Source organism: Tinamus guttatus, unplaced genomic scaffold, assembly GCF_059628265.1.
Source record: "Tinamus guttatus ecotype Peru unplaced genomic scaffold, ASM5962826v1 Tinamus_guttatus_pri_ptg000070l, whole genome shotgun sequence".
NCBI lineage: Eukaryota > Metazoa > Chordata > Aves > Tinamiformes > Tinamidae > Tinamus > Tinamus guttatus.
In genome coordinates, this window is record NW_028288604.1 from 1,291,915 (window position 1) to 1,311,020 (window position 19,106).

At 38.8% G+C, this 19,106-nt stretch overlaps 1 protein-coding gene across 1 annotated transcript; it reads left to right on the forward strand.

Annotated features, from left to right (window-relative positions):
* Positions 1–1,988: 1,988 nt before the first annotated feature.
* Positions 1,989–15,319, forward strand: SPACA1 (sperm acrosome associated 1). Its single transcript, XM_088519750.1, has 6 exons — positions 1,989–2,143; positions 5,489–5,590; positions 5,982–6,088; positions 6,625–6,760; positions 14,303–14,423; positions 14,872–15,319. The coding sequence occupies exons 1-6, from the start codon at positions 2,101–2,103 to the stop codon at positions 15,143–15,145; spliced, it is 783 nt and encodes a 260-aa protein (XP_088375876.1). The 5' UTR covers positions 1,989–2,100; the 3' UTR covers positions 15,146–15,319.
* Positions 15,320–19,106: the final 3,787 nt, after the last annotated feature.

A 19,106-nucleotide genomic window follows, 5' to 3' on the forward strand; every position in this document is an offset into this window, starting at 1 on the left:
GGGAGAAATTTGTTTTCACTGGCTAGCAAAGGCCTCCTACCTTTTGCTAGTAATATCCAAAGTTTTTGAGTCTCTTGATTGTTTCTTAAGCTTTTTCGTCATCATCACCTCTTTAAGCTTGTGCCTGGATGGGAAATTGCAGCTTCTCCTTTCAGAAAAGCCAACGTCCTGCAACGGCTATGCTTAGTTTGCCACCTCAGAATTGAAATACAGTACTGTGTATTCTCCAGGGTAGAAGTTTGGGGCTTATTCTAAGCTCATACGAATTGTCAGAAATCTACTGAGTTAAGAATTTGCACCATCTGAGAATGAAAATGCCCTAGCCCTCCCTCCTATTCGTTTTTACAGGCTTGCATTTATTCCATGCACACAAACAAGCACAACTCAATGCTGTGCCAAACCGAATACAGGCATTTTTAAACATGATTGTATTTAGACTGTAGAGAGGATCTTTACATTCTCCTCCTCCTCCTCTCTACTCTGCTGGGCTAGTTGTTGGTAGACAAGACTGTTGAGTGGCTGTCACATTAACTTGAGGGAAGCTAAGGGAGAAGTGACAGGATGTCCATGGTGAGAGCTGTCTTCTAAAGAAGTTGGTATTGTGTAAGGCTCATCTGAGATACAGTTTGATGATACACTAGGCGTTTTAAAGGATGTCTCTGTTTTCATAGGGTTTTCATTTAATCTTTTCTTCCTTATGTGCTGGATAAGGCTGGAGTCTTACATTAGCATTCAGCTGAATAGTTAAGTTATTGTTTAAGGATTTTTGTGCGTATGCTGAGAGACTGTTCTGATGAGCACAGCTTATATGCTGAAATAAATGTCAAAACCATAGAGACAGAGATAACAGAAGAATAGGATTTTGATGGCTCATTTATTATGTTGGGAAAAAGAGTTCAGTATCAGTTTATCACTGTGAAGAATGCAATGTGCCACTGTAGTGTTAATCCTTTACAATGGAGGAATACAGGTTTTATATTTGTTTATCACTGACTGCAAGAGAAATGGATCTGTTTCTTTCAACCTGAGAAATCTGAAGTTTTGGATAGCGTGTGAAAATGTTACATAGAGATTTAGTAGCAAGAAGTGATATATCAACTTGCATTACTGCACAGAAATAACATTTCGTAAACATAAATCTTGAAAATAAAAAGCTGAGAGACAGTGAAAGCAAACTTTACATTGGGAAGTATTTGTTATCAGAAAAAAATAATCTGAGTGGGCTGGACTGGCAATGCAGACTTGTAAAAACAGTCATAATGACTTGTCTTTTCTCTTTGCTTTTGGCAGAATTAAAAAAGACCTATTGCTTACTTAATGAATTATTTCCAAAGACACTTCACTAAGTTACTTCTGCTGTGAAACAGCTACTGTATCTCAGTAGCCTTATAAACAAAAATTCAGATTGCATGCTAATAGAAATAGAATGTATAATCCAGATTTGAATCCCAGATGGAGATGGGAACCTTTTGCTTCTGTACATTCTGTGAAACCCATTCCATAACCTTAAAGCACCATAAAAAATGGAAGGAACCCAATCACAGTGATTAAAACCCTGGTACCTAATTAAAATATTGTACCTGGTTGACTCATCATTGTGCTAGCTGTCTAAACCTGACCTTGGAGTGTGATGGGGGAAAAAATCATGTGGGAAGGCTTATGTTAGCCAGAAAGAACAAGGAATGAATTAACTGAATGCTGTTTAATGAAAATTTTTCTTAACTCTTTTCAGTGAAGACCTATAATTTGCATATAACCTAGACACTGCATTTCCAGAGCATTCAATAGCCTAATTTAGTGTAATAGGCTGATTTATAGTAAAAATACTTTTTTTTTTTCGCTTAAAGAATCATCTTAAGGTTTAAATATGAATGCTGTTCATACTGGATTTTACAACATAGATTTGAAAAAATGTCTTATTTTTTTTTCTGCTGTAGTGAGTGATAGCAAAAATGTTAGCAAATTTCACATTTCAATTGAGAAGTAAAAGTAAGCTCAAGGAGTGAGTTTGCTGTTCGTTGGGCATACCCACCCTTATGAGCAGGTTTCATTGCATTAGAAACATAACTTTATACTTTGTTTTCAGGTTGGAATGACACCATGGCCAGGGAAGTAGAGTCTGGAGAATGCACAGTTACATGTGGTAAGTAGCAAAGCAGATGAATAAAACATATTGTCATTTGGTTTTGAAAAAAAAAAAAAGAAAAAGTGCTAACTGTAGCAATTTAGCAGTTGTAATTTGCTTGCCCTTGTTCACCTCTCATTGATTTCGATTGCCAATAACTATAATTAACAAAAACAATCGAGCTGATTGTCATTAGAAGTTTAGGTCGGATCTGTTGTTTTATTAATTTCACAGCCTGCAAGCTCCTATTTTAAACCAGTTCCCTACGTTTATTGGCACATGAGCTGTCTTCCCCAAAGTAACAATTTTCGCTATTTGTGAACATCTGTGAGATGTTCAGAAGATGAAAGATCTTCTGATGCTTCTCACAGATGTCTTCCCACATACAATATTGCCAAAAAACTGCTTGCCTGCAGTAGCCTGTTCTGTATTCCACATTTATACAGTTTATAAAGCATGCAATGGAGAGGAGAGATATCATTCTGGAGTAGGAAGGGGGAGAAGAAAAATGGGTTGAGCCTTAAGAAGTCATCTCTTTTTAGGTGGTCGTAGAGATTGCAGTGGCATTTTAATTATATTCCTTAGGAAGCAGTCTTGAATGTTAAGTTTATCCTGAGCAACTTCTGCTTCTCATAAGGCAATGGAGAGAAAAAGATGAGTTTTTGCCCCATCAATCTGACCTTCTTTTCTAGAATAGGCCTTTTTTTTTCTAGACATTTTTGCATGTTTTCCATGTTGGAATTCCTTGATTCCCTAAGGGAAACTATTTCACATCTTAGAATATTCTAGTATTAGGAGATTTTTTATGCTCTTTTCTATTTTATTATATCCTTTTCTTACCTTTGTAGCTTGAGAGCTAATGGTATGGTCAGTATACCATACTCTTTTATGAGCATACTCTTTTATGGTCAATTCCATGTATACATTTTATCCTCACTGCTTTGATGCTCACATTCTTTGGATACTGAAAAATTGTTTGCTGTGTCCTGTCCCACTAGCAGACCTCTCAAATGCCCTGTATTTTCAGGGAATTTCACTAAGTTTCATCTCAGTTTTATGTTTGGTCACTCCGATTTAGTATTTAACTCCTTTAATACTGAAAATTGTGTGCCATCCCACTGAAGAGTCAGGAAATGGAAGCTCTGGGAAGGACTAAAAACACATCACCTCATATCTGGAGTTCAGGTAGTGTTTGTAGCCGTCGTTTGAATCTGGCTGTTACACGTCTGTCTGTTGAAAGGCTGACAGGTTCTCTTAGTTCTCACAGCAAAACTGTCAGCTGTTTGTCTCCTTCCTATTCCTACTTAGAATCATCTCTCTTTATATTTGTTGCTCTCTGAACTGTCTCACTTTTCTTGATGTTTTTTCTGTGTGCTGTGTCCCGAGTCCATTGGCCCTCTGTTCATATTCCAAGTGTTTTAAATCATTGAAACCTAAATACTCACTTGTTAATGAAATTTTATCATATCTGGCTAAACTGGGTTAGTCTTTTCAAGGTCAAATTCTTTTGTCCACTCCTTCCTCTAGATTCTTATGATATAAGTGTTGTTTTCCTATTGCTATTCCTATTCAGTTTTTGGTGATTCTTTTTCTCCCACCGGATCTATTAATTTACATTTTTCCAGGGTTAATTTCATTTGGATAATTTTCTGCCCAATCTTTTACAAGTCTTTGTACTGAATTGTGACCATTTTTTTTTTCTGTGAGATTAACACTTATGACTTGTTGAAGTTAAGATCCAGTAGATTAGTATCATCAGAATTGGCAGCTACAAAAGAAGAGGTGCAGAAAGCAGACATGGAAATGAAAGGAAAAAGCTCTCCCAAAGGAAGAGGCAAAGGAGTACTGACAGAATTTGCAGATCTCCCAAGCAGAGCTTTTTTAGTCATCCCTTTGAAAGTGATGTACTTACACAATTTTAATATTCTGATAGTTAAGGCACGGTGAATTTTTTCCTGATGAATGTGTCTATACTTAGCCCAGCAATCAGATTTTCTCAAGTCAGCCTTTCGGATTTTCATAGGTTTCCTGTTTTTGTTGTTGTTGTTGTCTAAGAAAATTCATGGCACTGAAGAAAGCAGAATGCCTTTCATAAAAGTGTCAGTTCATTGCCATTTACACCTCTGTCTGTGCAAGGAGGAGATGAGACATTCTCTGCAATGGAGAAAGATCCTTGTTTTGTGTCAGTGCCAGTAAGTGGTGTTGTCTCCCTCTGTCACTTGAAGTGCTGTTTCATGAGTTATGTGACATCTCTAAAGGATTCTGAAATACACTGGTTTATATACTACACATTTAAAGAAGGCAGATGCATCAGAAATGCAACATTCAAATCAATTTCCCATTTATTGTTATAGTGCAAAGGGGGGTTAAATCTCCTCTCCCCATGACTGTTTAGTGAACAAAATGCTTCTGGAATAATGGCAAAATCTTTGGTGTTTATTGAACCTAAGCATATTATTCCTTCCTCCCCCACATGCTGTGTCATTCCGGTGAACTATGTATGCACTGTTTGGCAAAAGCAATTACAGCACTTGTTTTGCATTTCTTTGTTAAAATGAGGATGTTCCCATTGAAATCCTGGTAATGAGAGTGAACACTTATTGCTTAATTGAATGATGTATGGAAAAATTAATCCTTAACTTTAAGTATTTATGATAGGCTATCTCTTGTTCTTCAGTACACCCCCTACATTGCTGATAGAGTCTTTATGCTTCACACTAGTTCTCACGCCCTTCATACTGCTGGCCACCATCCAGTGTGGTCTCTGGCAGGCGTCATTTAGGAGTTTGGTAATGATATTCCTTTGTCTCTCATTGTTGGTTACCATAGGGAAAGTCAGGACTCTCCAGTCTCAATCCTAGGAAATTTTTGGTGCCCTCAGTTTCTGGTCACCTTGGTGGGAGTTGAAGACACTTAGAGAATCACCAGACTGGAGGCAAACTGAGTTGGCAGTCTGTACAGTAATATCTGTGCCATCTGATTTGAGCATTTAAAGGCCAGGTGCTTGAATGCTTTGATATTTAGAGTGAAGTAATTGTTTTGCAGCACATACATCAGTTTCATTTTGAATTCTTTTTTTCTTTAATGAAAATCTGAATTTATTTTGAACTGCTTTTCTGACACAAGGGTCTGTCTCCTTGTGGTGCAAAGTTTGACAGAAGTAAATGCTGTCTTGTACTCCTAGGTAGTAATATGGGATAGCTTTAGCAGGCATTCAGAGAAGGTCTGTTTTGCCCACTGTGGTAGATGATAATACCATGCACGTCAAAGAAGGAGAATGTAAAAACAGTTGAAAGGAAGTGAAGAAATGCTGATTGAAAGATACACGTGTTGTTTTTTTTTTTTTTTTTTTTTTTCCCAAAGGGATTGGCATTCGAGAAGTTCTGTTAACGAGGGGATGCCCTGGAACTGAGAAAAAATGTGTTGTCCGTGTGGAGGAGTGCCGGGGGCCAGTGGACTGCGGATGTAAGTGGACTGTGGTACAGGAACCTAGAGCAAACTGGTGATTGGAAGAAAACATCCTTATTCTTTGTGGTGGAAGTAGAATCATTTTATTCCACCCTCCAGTTACCCAATTGAGCATGCTGGGAACATTTCAGATTTCATTTGTATACTGATGTGTATTTGATTTCAAGACGCTGTATTATTTTTCTGCTCTTCTTTTCCATTTTGTAGATAAGTATATCGTTACAAATAGTAGCGCAAGCAAAAACAGTATTTGAAGTAATGTTAAGGAAAAAAAAAAAAGATGATTTCCAAGCAATGTTCTGCAGGTTGAAGAGTTATGAACTTTATGGTCTATACAGAAGCAGTTTCAGAGAGTTGATGATGTAGCTATTAAAAATTCCTCCCACAGGGGGAGAACCAGTTTCTGACGGCTCTGGCAGTGTGAAGATGCCTTGTATTTTTATACCTCCTGAAAATCGATTTAAGTATATTTGGAAGATATTAATCGCAGACCAGGTAAGTAATTGAAACCCTCTTTATGCAGAAAAATTGCATACTGAATGTGTCTACCACGTGCTCCAACTGACTTGTACAGACTTCTGGGCTGATTATTTCCTTTGTTGTCATAATACAAACAAGCCCTGATTTCTCGCTGGTAAGTTGGTATTATTGAGGCTTGCAGGACTTTGCACCTCTATGGAGCTTCAATTTCCATTTTGTTTAAAGGAAAATATTATTTCAGAGAGCAATACTTGTTTGCTCTTATTTCAGAAATATTTGGCATAGTGACTGATGTGTGAATACATGTCAGCAAGTTACAACCACATTGCCCTTCACAGCTGTTGAAACAGCAGGTGCTGAAGAGATGGTAGGTATTTTCTCAGCAGCCACGGGGTACTGGTGTGTTCAAAACTGTTGAGATAAAATAAGTGCTTCTTCTGTATGCCTAACAGAATGCAGCTCTGCTTCGCCAATCTATTTGAAAAGAGACAAATCTTCTCTTTTTTTTTCTTTCTTTCTTTTTTTTTTTTTTGTATATATAATATGGATAGCCAGCAGTCACTCTTCCCAATGATTCAGCTATTTTGGAAGTACGCAGAGATACCCGCCCAGTTACTTTCCAGTGTGAAACTCAAGAAAGGGGAATTACAATTGCCTCTGTAAAATACACGATCTACACTACACCTGGTAAGCTCACAGGGACGCTTGCAGTGTTCTAGAAGATGTGACCTTGTGTTCGTTATGTAGTGCTCAATCTTCGTAAGATTGCATGTCACCAGTAGCACACAGGCAGGAGCTTGTGTGCTTTGGTAATGGCTGTCATGAAATACAGGCCAATAAAAGAGAGATATAAAAGGAAGTGACAGAATGGGAATGAAGAGGCTTCTTGTGGTAGAAATGAGTATTCTCTTTAGCTTTGTAAATTCCAGAAAAAAAAGCAGGTTTTCTTCTTAGCTACTCCTTTATTACTGCATCTGGAAAGCAGCACAGACTTCCTTTTGCCTGGGTAGATTGGAGGGTGATCGGTTACACAGAAGCCACAGAACATCGGGCACTTTTGCGGTTAAAACTCCTTTCCCCTCCAGTACTGAAGCAAGAAAGCAGTCTTTTGAGGCTTCTGTTTTAGCTGCCATCTGGAGTTTGCTGATGCACAATGGATTTACAGAGTATTTGTACTAAAAAGAATACGTCATAAAGCAGTTCTCATGTAACATCTTTCTCTCTCCTTGCTAATGGGATTTTTTTGCTCACTTCATCAGGAAAAGTAGCAGTAGTCTGATCTACTCAAACCATGAGAATAACCATGTGGAGGCTGTAGCTTTCCTAATCAGAGGAAAGGTGAAAAAAACCTTCCTCATCAAAATGTAAAGTTTTCCCTGAAATAATGAGGATTCAGCTGTTATGCAAAAAACATAGCAGACTAGAAAGAAAGAAATCCTTGGGGATACCCCTCCCCCTTCTCTTCCTTTCATGTTTATCTAGATAAAACAGTCCAGCCTAAGAATCCTGCTTTTACTCTTTAATAAGATCAGCTATTTTCTCTGTCTATCTTGAGGTCCTTCCTACCATTGATCAGTAACCAGGAATTTGTTTATTTCTTTTCTAAATCCATCTGGCAGTCACAATACAGCCAAAGCTCTGATTATATGAATTTATATTTTCTTTTTCTTCTGCCACTATTAAGTCCATACATTTCCTTTTGTACAAAGAGAATATTTCCTTTTTGAAACCTGCATCAGCAGAGGACAGAGGTCTGTTTTAGATCTAAGCATGCAGATATAGTCCCATTGACTTGAGTAGGTGAGTCATCAGCAGCACCACACACACCTATACTTAAGCTCTGATTAAATAGTTATGATGCCAAGCAGTCAAATGAAGCCTGTCCAACAGATAGAGCCACTGAGAACTTCTTCCACGACTGAAACTATTGGTTATGGCTATGCATAAATCTGAAGGAGACAAGTTCTAAAGTTTATTAAATAGCTTCAAAAAGGAGTGGATTGTCATGGGTAGTGAGAGGATTTCCTCCTTTAGCTTTGTCCGGAGATGTGAACATAACCAAAAGACTTTCTGGGATCTGCTCCCCCAAGAGTGCCCATATTTGAACTTTAAAAAATACCAAATCTTTATTAGTTAGGAGAAAGAAGTTAGCAGCAGAAGTTTTGGTAAAGAATGTACCGGTGCTTGCATCATACAGGTCCAGTTTTCTTGAAATGATCTGAAATTCAGTGAGATAGTGTATTTACTTTTTCAACAGAATCAGGAGCAAATTAGAAAAATCTCTTTGATAGAATCAATATATGTGGCAAAATTGATTGTGTGTGGATATAGATTTTTCTTATCTGCTACCTTATAGTTTGCAGAGCTGCTGTTCAGACTTTGGAAAGGGGCAGTGTTTCTTCCTGCCGTGTAACGTTGTCTTTTCCAGTTCTCCAATAAATGATTTTTGAAATAAAGGTTGAAGAGTTTCATATGTAAGCTTAAATCATGCAAGATTGTTTTTCTATGTACTACAGAAATTCTACGTCTTCTCTTGAGGGAAGAGCTTTTCCTTTGCCATAAACTGGTCTTCAGCCTGAAGTATAGAGAAGGAAAAAATCTCCAAACCAGTATCAAAAATTAGACTTATTTTTCAGTCAGTCTACAGGACTGAATTTTTTTTCTTCCTTCATCCAAAAATGGCTTCAAAGATTTCAAGTCAGGCTGAGTTGGATGGGTAAGAACTGTCTGTAGGAGAGTGTTCCATATTTAAGAAGAGTATTTGAATCAGTTGAACTGTCAAATAAGTTTTATTTAGGAATAAAGTAGGCCTGCCTGTCTATTAGGTCCTATATATGTGTATATATACATATATATATATATATATATATATGTTTTCCTGCAGCTGGCATGCTTGTAGCCTTCTGTCTGAGGCACTCAAGTCCATAAAGCTTAAGTTTGTACTTTGTCTTTTTCATGACCTTTCAGATTCCCTTTGCTATTCCACTGTGATTGATTTCTTTGTGCCAGTCCCAGAGCTACAGGTCAGGGCAGAGGAAGTGCAAGTGCTTTTGCTTGGTGGCTAGCAGGTCAGCAGAGCTCAAACGAACCAGGGCAAACAAGAAGGGGCAAATGCCTCACGCTTCCTCCTTTCTCTAATGCTCTTTTTTTTTCTACCTGTGAGACCAGCAGGGGCCAGATTCTGTGATAGTTCAGGACAGCAATAGCAATGCACTATTTTAGAGTCTGGCCTCAAAGCCAGCACTTGGAATTCCATAGCATGACACCTTCTGGTTCAGATTTTGAGGTCTGTGAGATAGGATGAGGGGAGGACTCATGTTGCAAAAGGGCAGGTAAAACATCATGGGGTTTTGGGTATATATTCCATGTGGAAAAATTTAGTATGACTTCATTTTATCACTATCCACTGAGACCTTATGTATGTCCTTACTCCACTGATCACTGCCCTTCTCAGTGACTTTCTTTTGAACAGGCTGTTGATCAGCCTTGTGTTGATCTTTGTGTGTGAATGAATGGTCTTTAGTAATTTGGCTCTTTGCTTTGTTTTCAGAACCATTCAGGCTGGTGGGTCCTTGTCTTTCACAGCAATCTGTTCACTAAGAAAAAGAAGTATTTTATCTTCAGCAAAAAAATACTGTGATCTCTGCAAAGGAAACCCTATGCCTTAACAGCTGGAGTTTCTGTATCTCCTTCTTACTAAATCACTACTCTGAGGTACAGTAAAGGGTCTTTTTCCACACTGTTGCATGTAATGTTGTTAGGCATTTTCTTACGGCTTCAGAGCCAGAAGGCAGTTTATTCATATTTTCTAATAATAGTCCTGTGGGGACTATTTTGCAAGGGAGGAGTGTGAGGGTAGAGATTGATCTTCCTTCTTGTGATCTGTGAAGGGTGTCAGCCTTGTGAGATCCTTACTGTGCCCCAGACTCCACACTTGTCATGAAAGAGTGAGATTGTCCGTCTAGACACCAGGCAGCAGGTGTCTCAGAGGTTCTTCTAGCACCCATTTCTCTTCAGCTTAATTTGTGGCGATGATCTCAGTGCCAGAGCTCTCTTCAGAGGTAAAAGTCACATCTCTGCAAAGGGTTACTGAGCAGATGCTTAATACTCATTGTCGTGTTCTTGCATTTGCAAGATTCCCTAATGAAAGAGGGAATCCCAATGCACAAGCATAGCAGTCTGGGCCTCCTTTGTGTTTATGTGTTTGTGTGCATGTGTGTAAGTGTAATCTTGCACTCACATTTGCACAACTCTGTACACTTTTAATATATAGGAAGAGTCTTAGAGATATCTGGAAGATAAACATAAAACTATGTATCACCATTATATTCAGGAAAGGAAAAAAAAACCAGTCTGTAGAGGCAGAATTTTACTTCCCTCTGCCAAACAGATATGTACTATCTGGAACTGAAAACAAGTGGAAAAAAACTCCTGTTGGCTGTTGGATCATGCAAACAATTGTTCAGGTATCTACTTATAGATGTACAATCAACAGAGGAACTTCAACTCAATGAAAAATCCAGGGGAAGAGGAGGATAAAGAGGAGCAGTGCTGCTGGCAGAGGCAATGGGTTTCCTTTTGCTAGAAGTGGTGAAGAACAGCAGGTGCTCCAGTTTCCTGATGTATATAATTTTCAGTATCATGAGTCTGTTTCTTAGTGAGGAAATGACCGAAGAGAATGCAGAGACTGAAGAGAAGTTTCATTGCTGACATTTTCTGGAGGAAAATACTAGCAGTGGCAACAGATGCTTCTATATATATTTGGATATGAACAAATTAAAGTAGAGATGATTCCGTGAAGGCAGAGGACAGTCCAGAAATGCACTGCACTGCATGGCTTTGGTTAAGCTCTGTGGAATACGATGGAAATACACTTGCTGGGCTGCACCACAGCAAAGAGTATGTGTTCTCTCCTTTAGAGCTATCCTGCTCTGATGTTTGCTGTGAGGGAAGTATGGGCTGAAGCTCTTCTGGCCCAGATGAGGAAGCAGTAGCTTTCCAGGCTCCTTAAGTCAGGTCCTGCATGGTGGCTCAGCCTAAATCTTATTCTGATGCCACAAAGAAGATAAAAAAGCTGCCAAGCTTCTTAGCAACCAGTATTTGACATAAAATTGCACTTTTCTTTCCTCCAATTCAGCATGCTGTGACCCCCCCTCCCCGTTTTCTTAGCAGGAGGGGACCTGGGTGGAGGGGCTTGGTGTGCTGTTTGGGCCATTTGGAGCTGATTAGAAAACCTTCATGAGCTATTGCCAGCACAGTCTTGACCACAGGACTGGTCTCCGAAAGCCCTGGTGCAAATTAGATGCTAAATCTGGACATTCCCTCTTTTCCTTCCTTCCTGCCTTGGTTTGACTTGCACGAAAGAGTAAAAAACAGCTCTATACTTTAGATGCAGAATTTAAGTACTTACAGTCTGGAGCTAAATCCTACCCTTTCGTTTCATTTAAGTTGCACTCCTTTCTTAGTCAAGATGATGCCAACCTTTCGGTACAGTTGGATCTTACAGAAAAATATATTAGTAGTAGACAATCTGCTAGCAAGTATGTTAACAGTCTTTTCTTTTTTGAACTATGGAAATGTAGATTTTTTTCTGTAAATGTGCACACTATTTTAGGAATTTCCATACAGTGAAGTTGTGAAACATACATGAGGTTGCTTTTCTTCATCATTCTTTATGGTGAAGTAGCCTACAGACCCCCAGCAGGCTGTAGACTCCCAAGTTGAAAACTACTAAACTAAACATGGCACGTTTCAGAAAGTGAATATTTTTCTTCTTTGACTAAGGTAAATGGACTTTTCAAAATGTTGGTGTAAATACTTCTTTGGTATCTTACCTGTAATCAGAAGATATATTAAGGTATGTTCTGATTTGTAACAAAATTCTTACTGATTGAAAGTGTTGCCTGGCCTTAGGAGTGTGGGCTTAAATGTGCACCTGACAAATCAGACTTTGCTCCTTGTGAACCAGCTTATTGGGAAGCCACTCTTCTATTTGCTTCCTGCTTGCATTTTGAAAATGTGTGTTTACTTGGAAGGCATTCCCTCTGTATTACCAGGTTGTCTCTTGGGCAGTTCTAGTTCTTGACTGCTGGCAGAATTTCCTTCCCAGGAAGAAAACTTGAGCAGATCGACAGTGGATAAAATAAAATTTTCTTTTCTCATCAGGAGGCTCCTGTTAGAGCCTGTGAGCAGAAGTACCCGTAGACTCTAAATTCGTGTTTTGCCAAAGGGAAAAATAAAATATTGATGTATTCGTAATGAAATTGCAAAATTCAAGATAATTTTAATTAATGTGCATTCCCTTCAACTGCATATAACTCTAGAAGGGCACAGTCCAGTCAGTGAAGTGAATTAGTCTAAAAGCAGATAGCTCTACATTGTTTGAAACCCCCAGTATTCAGGCTTGTTTTTTATGATAACTCTCAGCTAGTTTACCATTCTTACCTGTACTGTATCTTGCAGAAAGATCAGGAGAATCCTGTGGATGAGCTGTGGTTTAAGAATAACAAAATGAAAATTCCGTGATGCGGGAGAGTGAAACTCAAATGATGTGATGGAAGAGTTGCTTAGTTACTGCAGTGATGACAGTGGAACAAGACCTTATATAGGAATAGAAATGAAGTAGAAATGGAGATGGTTTTCCTGCAGTCATTCTGGTACACCGAATAAGATTTTTGCATACCAGTCAGCAAACAGAAACCACCTCCTACTTTTAGAATATATGTGATTGAGGGAAAATGAAAGAGAAATTTAAGTCTGGCTTGGGTGAAATTGTCAAAGCTGGAGGAATAAGGAAAGATGTCTGGCATTTTGTGGATTTGCTTGAATATGTTTGAACAAGTAAATTCAATTAAATTTCACAATAAGATGACTGGGTTTGCTCTCCAGGCATTTCTTTATCCATTGTCAAAAATAGATGGAGGAAATTTGTTGACCATCTTGAGAGTTCTCCACTCTTCCTGTATTGTTCTTTAGTCATCTCCTAATGGGTGTATACAGTGTTAAATAAACTGGTCTAAATATTGTCAGGACCATTGATTTTCTTAGATGAACATTCCAAGGTTTAACATGCTGCAATATTGCAAAAAAAAACCTTTACTTGTTATCTTTGCTACATGTTCCACTCCTCAGCTCAGTTTCTTGTAGCTGCTTTTAGTTAAGGTCTGCATTCTGGGCCATACAGAACAACTTTATATGCTCTGTGGTTATTTGCTTTAAGCAAAAAAAAAAAAAAAGAAAAAAGAAAAAAAAAGTTCTACAGACCTAGGTAGAAACAGAGAACTGAAAAGGAGCACTTTAAATGTTGAAGGCATTGAATCCAGTCCCTTGTTAGCATACTGTCTTTTATCTCAATTATTATTATTGTGATAATAACTGTGGCAACAATTGTGACTGTTAGAATTATTTTATACTGCTTTGGTAACTTGGTGTCTCAGTCCTGGAGCACTTGGTACCAGGCCCCGTGCAAAGGAGCTGTGCCTGCCTCAAGTGACATATGGTTTCCCATAATTACTGTTTCTCTATATTTTTTAATAACTTGTGTGGGCATGTCTTGAAATCTTGCATTGAAACAGTTCCTAAAGCAAAACTATTCTTAACATGTACCAAATAGGTACTTTTTTCTGTCTCCAAATAATGTGCATTGCAGTGCCCTTTCCTGCCACAATTATTTTGGCTAGTAACTTCCTGCCAACATTTGTCATTCAAAGCTCGAATCTTCCTATCTGCCATTTAAAACCACTAGGTCTTCTTAGACAGTAAGAGTGGAATCCTTCTAACCAACTGTTTGCATCTGAGCTATCTGGCCAGACATCCGTGGAATGGGATCAGTTCACCTCATCCTGGACATCTAAACCAGGTCAGCTGAGTGTGGCTTGGAAACTACTGGAGTGTAACCAGGTTCTCTCCACTGATTATAGAGAGAACATAAAATAGCTAGGTGAAATACCAACATAGCAAAACATCTAAAGTTAAGCGAGTTGGATCCCACTCCACGTGTATTAATCTTCATTTCCTTGCCTCTTCTCTGGTCAGATATGCCTTTGCAAAGAAGATATAAAATATTGCTATTTTGACCTAGGTGATTTAGCAAAAGCCTAATGGTCGTGAAAGATGACCATGACAGTAAAGAATCAGGACGTGCTCCCTTTCAGTTCTGTTCAAGTCATAAAATGACTGACTTATTCGAAAATTTGAACAAAATAATGACCATGCATTTCTTTTCTTCAGGACAAGAAAGAAGACCACGAAGGAAGACAAGGGCAGAAATAGTTCTGATCTTTTCCGTGGCAACTGGAGTCATTGTGGTTATTGGTGTGATCTTTTTATTGGTCTTCGTAATTCTTCACCGGTAGGTGGACATCATACAATATAATTTTTGTGTGTTATTTGATCAAAATACAGTATTACAGTATTGTTTGGTGACAAACATGACATGAGGTGAGCTAATCACATTCCTCTGTGGTTTAATATTTATTCTGCCAGTAGAGAAATCTTGCATTGAAACAGTTCCTAAAGCAAAACTATTCTTAACATGTACCAAATAGGTATTTTTTTCTGTCTCCAAATAATGTGCATTGCCGTGCCCTTTCCTGCCACAATTATTTTGGCTAGTAACTTTAGCTAGTAACTATATTTATGCTGCCAGTAGAGAAAAATGAACAGGCTTCTTGAGATTAGAAAGGAACTACTTTGCATTGCAACTATAAATATTGTAGATGGGAGGGGGAATGATTCAGAACCATTAATGTAAACCTACTTAAATATACATTTTCATTCAATTCTCATTTCCATTTCAGGGCTTCTTTAAAAAATATTTGGGAATCAAAACTTGGAAAAGACAGCAAAGACAAACAGCTAGCCAAAAAGGATTCACCAAGAAATGTGGAAGAAACAGCCCCCTCCTCAGGGTCCGGATTGACTTTGAAAGGAAGTGGAACCTCTGCACCTGGAGCATCAGCTACAACGTTATCAGCATCTGAAACAACATCAGCACAAGAAGTGCCACAGCCCTCACCCACAGGGAATGAAGTAGAGGAGCCCGCTCAGGACTTGCAGGAGGAAGAGAATTAGGAAAAAAAAAAAAAGACTGAGATACATAGATACATTATATAAGAAAAAGATTAAATATGCTTGAGATGCTGGTTTTAAGAAGTGCTTTTTATAGTTCATTCACTGACTTGTATCGCTGAACTTTAAATGAGATGGGTAAAAATACTTACCTTTTAAGGTGGACATCACTTTCCAGGTAATTTCATGGTCTGGGGACCTCTGAACTGGAGTATCAGAATCAGATTTCTGGGAGAATCCTGGAAATGATGTATTTCTCTAAGTTGGTGATTTCATCTAGCTCAGGCAAAGACCATCCTTTGTAAAATGCACCTTCGCTCATTGTTGATCTTCAAACACCTAGAGCGTAACCACTATGATCCAGTGTCTTCTTGACACCTGGAAGGATACGCAATGATATAAAAGATACTGAAAGTTGCTTCATAAGTTGCATTGAATTCGTACTTTCTCATCTACACATGTAACCATTTTTACTAACAAAGAGACCAAAACATATGAACAGAAGAACAGCCCCTTTGGGTCAAACCAAAGGTTCATCGGTATAAATGGCCAAAAAAGGATGCCTAGGGCAGAGTAGAAGAACAACACAAGTTTGCATTATGCTTCCCCTATGTACTCTTCCAGTCTCCATCCATTTGCATATTTTTAAGTCTGTTGCAATTTCCAAGTGGTTAGCAATCTTGAATGGACTTTTTTTCCATTAACTATTGTGTGTCCTCTTGCACCCATGTAAACTTCTGTCACAATATCCTATGCCAAGAAGTTCCACAGCACAGCTGTGTTTGTTCTCCACTGTGAACTCACTACTTGCTAGTTTGATTTGTCACACAGTGAACCACCATTTCCCATCATGTTCTTTCTGACACTGACGATCTCTTAGGTGCCCATTATGCTCCTCTCGTTACTTGCTTTCTAGACCAAAGCCTGCAAGCTTACGTAGAGTTCTTCATTCACAAGTTGTTTCCACACCAGCCTTGCTCACCTCTAAACTTTCTCCATAATGTGTTTACTCTGTTTCTGAAGATGCTTTCTATTTGTGTAAATAAATGCTGTTTGCCGCAAATAAAAAAAATAAGCAGAGCTGATGAGATGTTGAAAAACTGAGTGTGCAGTGATTAAGATTTTTAGTAGATTTTATAATTACCTTTCTCTCTTGTGTATAATAAAAACTCTGAAAAGGGGCCAAGTATCAAGTAGAGAATGCTTCTTAATACAGAACACTGCAAAAAATGTTTAAAAAGAAATAGATAGGATGTAGTAACTCATCCTCTCGAAGAATTCCTGTTCTCTTCAGTTCCTGTATTGCTGCAGATGTTCTAACTGCACCATCTGCACATCCTTAAAAAAGCATTATCATATTTTTCATAGATACATCATTTTGTTTGCTGCTTAGTGAAAAGATCATTTACTTCTTTGAAAATGAAACATTTTAAAATGACATGTCCTTAGCTGTATAAAAATACTTCTTTTTTTAAAAAAAGGAAATGATATTTTTGGTAACGCTGTCATTGGCTATGTCATTTTATATCATTTGATGGACATGCCTAAAAATCTTGCAAGAGTAAGAGGAAAATGCATAGAGAAGGAAAGAGCAAAGAATAATAGTATTGCTGTTTGGAAAAGTCGTTTACAAATTCAGAGTGAGTTTTTATCCCATGCTGTCAAAGAGAGCCTATTATAATGAGTCTGGGATTAGATAGAGGATGCTGGTCTTAAAAACAGATCAAAACCAATTGTTTTTACTCAGGAGAATGTTCCCATTGAAATTATATTAAAACCCTATCACCAGCTCAGTGATTGACTTCTGAATTGCTGCTTTCCTGCTGTAACTTAGGTTTGGCATGTTTGAAAGAGAGAACTGGATTATTAATTTTCAGAATTATGTGAAGATGTACAATTGCACAACAGTTTTATGTTTTAATTGCATTGCAAAGAACCTCCCAGTCAAATTTAGGTTGGCATTTTGAACTTGCAAAATTCCCATGGTCTGCTGGCAAATCCAGCAGAATGTCATAAATACACAAGCAGATTAGTTCAGTTGATGAAATTCAGAACTGAGTGAACTAAATCTGTACTGGTAAAGGTGAGGTCCTTATTGTAGATGAAGGAGTTTTCTTTATTAGATTATATTTTGCAAAATAAGATCATCTTCAGCTTTTTATCTCTCTCTCTCTCTCTCTCTGTCTTTTAACTTTGGTACCTTAAATCCTCCTACAGAATAGAAAAAAAAAAAATCCCTAGAAAATGTGATGGAAAAGCTGTAGCATGAAACACAGAAGAGCTCCCGTTGCTCCATTGCCAGGATAAGCAGGCTGTTCTGTTATTAAGGTCGCAATCACAAGCTCCAAGAAGTAAGAAATTCAAAAAATTTACATGTGTCTGGCCAGACAGCCACTACACAAAGACCATTTTATCATTCCCTTGCCGTGAGTGTAAACCTGAGTGAATTGCTCTTTATACTAGATGCAGTATAAAGCACACAGCAAGTGCAAAATGATCTTTTTAATGTGAGCCACCGCAACTTTCACTGATTTTTAACCTCATAATCTAGATAAAAACTGGTTAGTTCTGAAGGTAAGCAATGACAGATCATTCAGGACAATCACAGAAAGATCATTCAGGAATAAATGCTTAATCTTAGATAGTTCTAAGGGGATGAAGAACAAGCTGCCATCTATTCAAGTTCTGTCAGAAAGCAGTCACGATATAGAGCTGCTACAGGACTGCACACTGTGGAGAAGGCAACGCTCCCGAGGGCTGTGCTGTCATTCAGAGGGACCTGGACATGTTGGAGAGTTGGGCAGAGAGGAACCTCATGAGGTTCAATAAGAACAAGTGCAGGGTCCTGCACCTGGGGAGGAATAACCCCAGGCACCAGTACAGATTAGGGGTTGACCTGTTGGAAAGCAGCTCCGCGGAGAGGGATTTGGGAGTCCTGGTTGACAAGAGGTTAACCATGAGGCAGCAATGAGCTCTCATGGCCAAGAAGGCCAGTGGGATCCCGGCCTGCATCAGGAGGAGCGTTGCCAGCAGGTTGAGGGAGGGGAGGCTCTGGTGAGGCTACATGTGGAGTACTGGATGTAGTTCTGGTCTCCCCAGTTCAAGAGGGACGTGGAGCTTCTAGAGAAGGTCCAGCATAGAGCCATTAAGATGGTTAAGGGACTGGAGCATCTATCTTATGAGGAAAGACTATGTGAGTTGGGCCTGTTTTGCGTGGAGAAGAGAAGGGTGAGAGGAGATCTGATCAACACGTATAAATACCTGAGGGGAGAATGTAAAGAGAATGGGTTCAAACTCTTCTCGGTGATGGCAAGTGATAGAACAAGGGGTAATGGGTATAAATTAAAACATCTTCACGTGAGGAAGAACTTCTTTCCTGTGAGGGTAACAGAGCCCTGGCACAGGCTGCCCAGAGAGGTTGTGGAGTCTCCTTCTCTGGAGATCTTCCAAACCCTCCTGGATGCCACCCTGTGCCATGTGCTCTAGGTGTCCCTGCTGTAGCAGGGGCGTCAGACTAGACACCCTGTGACTCTGTGATTCTGTGATATAGGATGTATAGTTGAACTTGCTATAATCCTCTATCTTTGCCCTTTACACTGAGAAATGTAAAGAATGTTTTCACTGTTACATTGCGGTAGTGGATTAATTCAGAGTACCAACAAAAGTTTGTCTTTTACTGCAGGTTTGAGTACAATATTTCTAGTTCCTGCTGTTTGCTGACTGCAGTGGGAATATTATCTTTACTTACCTAAAGCACATGCCTGAGTCCTACTAAAGCTGCAGTTATTCAAGCACACGAAGTGATAATCTGTGCTGCATTTCTGAGTGGAGAAGCAGAGAGGACTAGAAGGAGATGGGACAAAGATCATCTGAAAATTATCTTTAATGTCTCTAGACATTAGAGCTGCCTGTAAGAGCTTTTGCATAACGAAGCCTCCTTAGTCCACTCTGTAAAGTGGGGTCT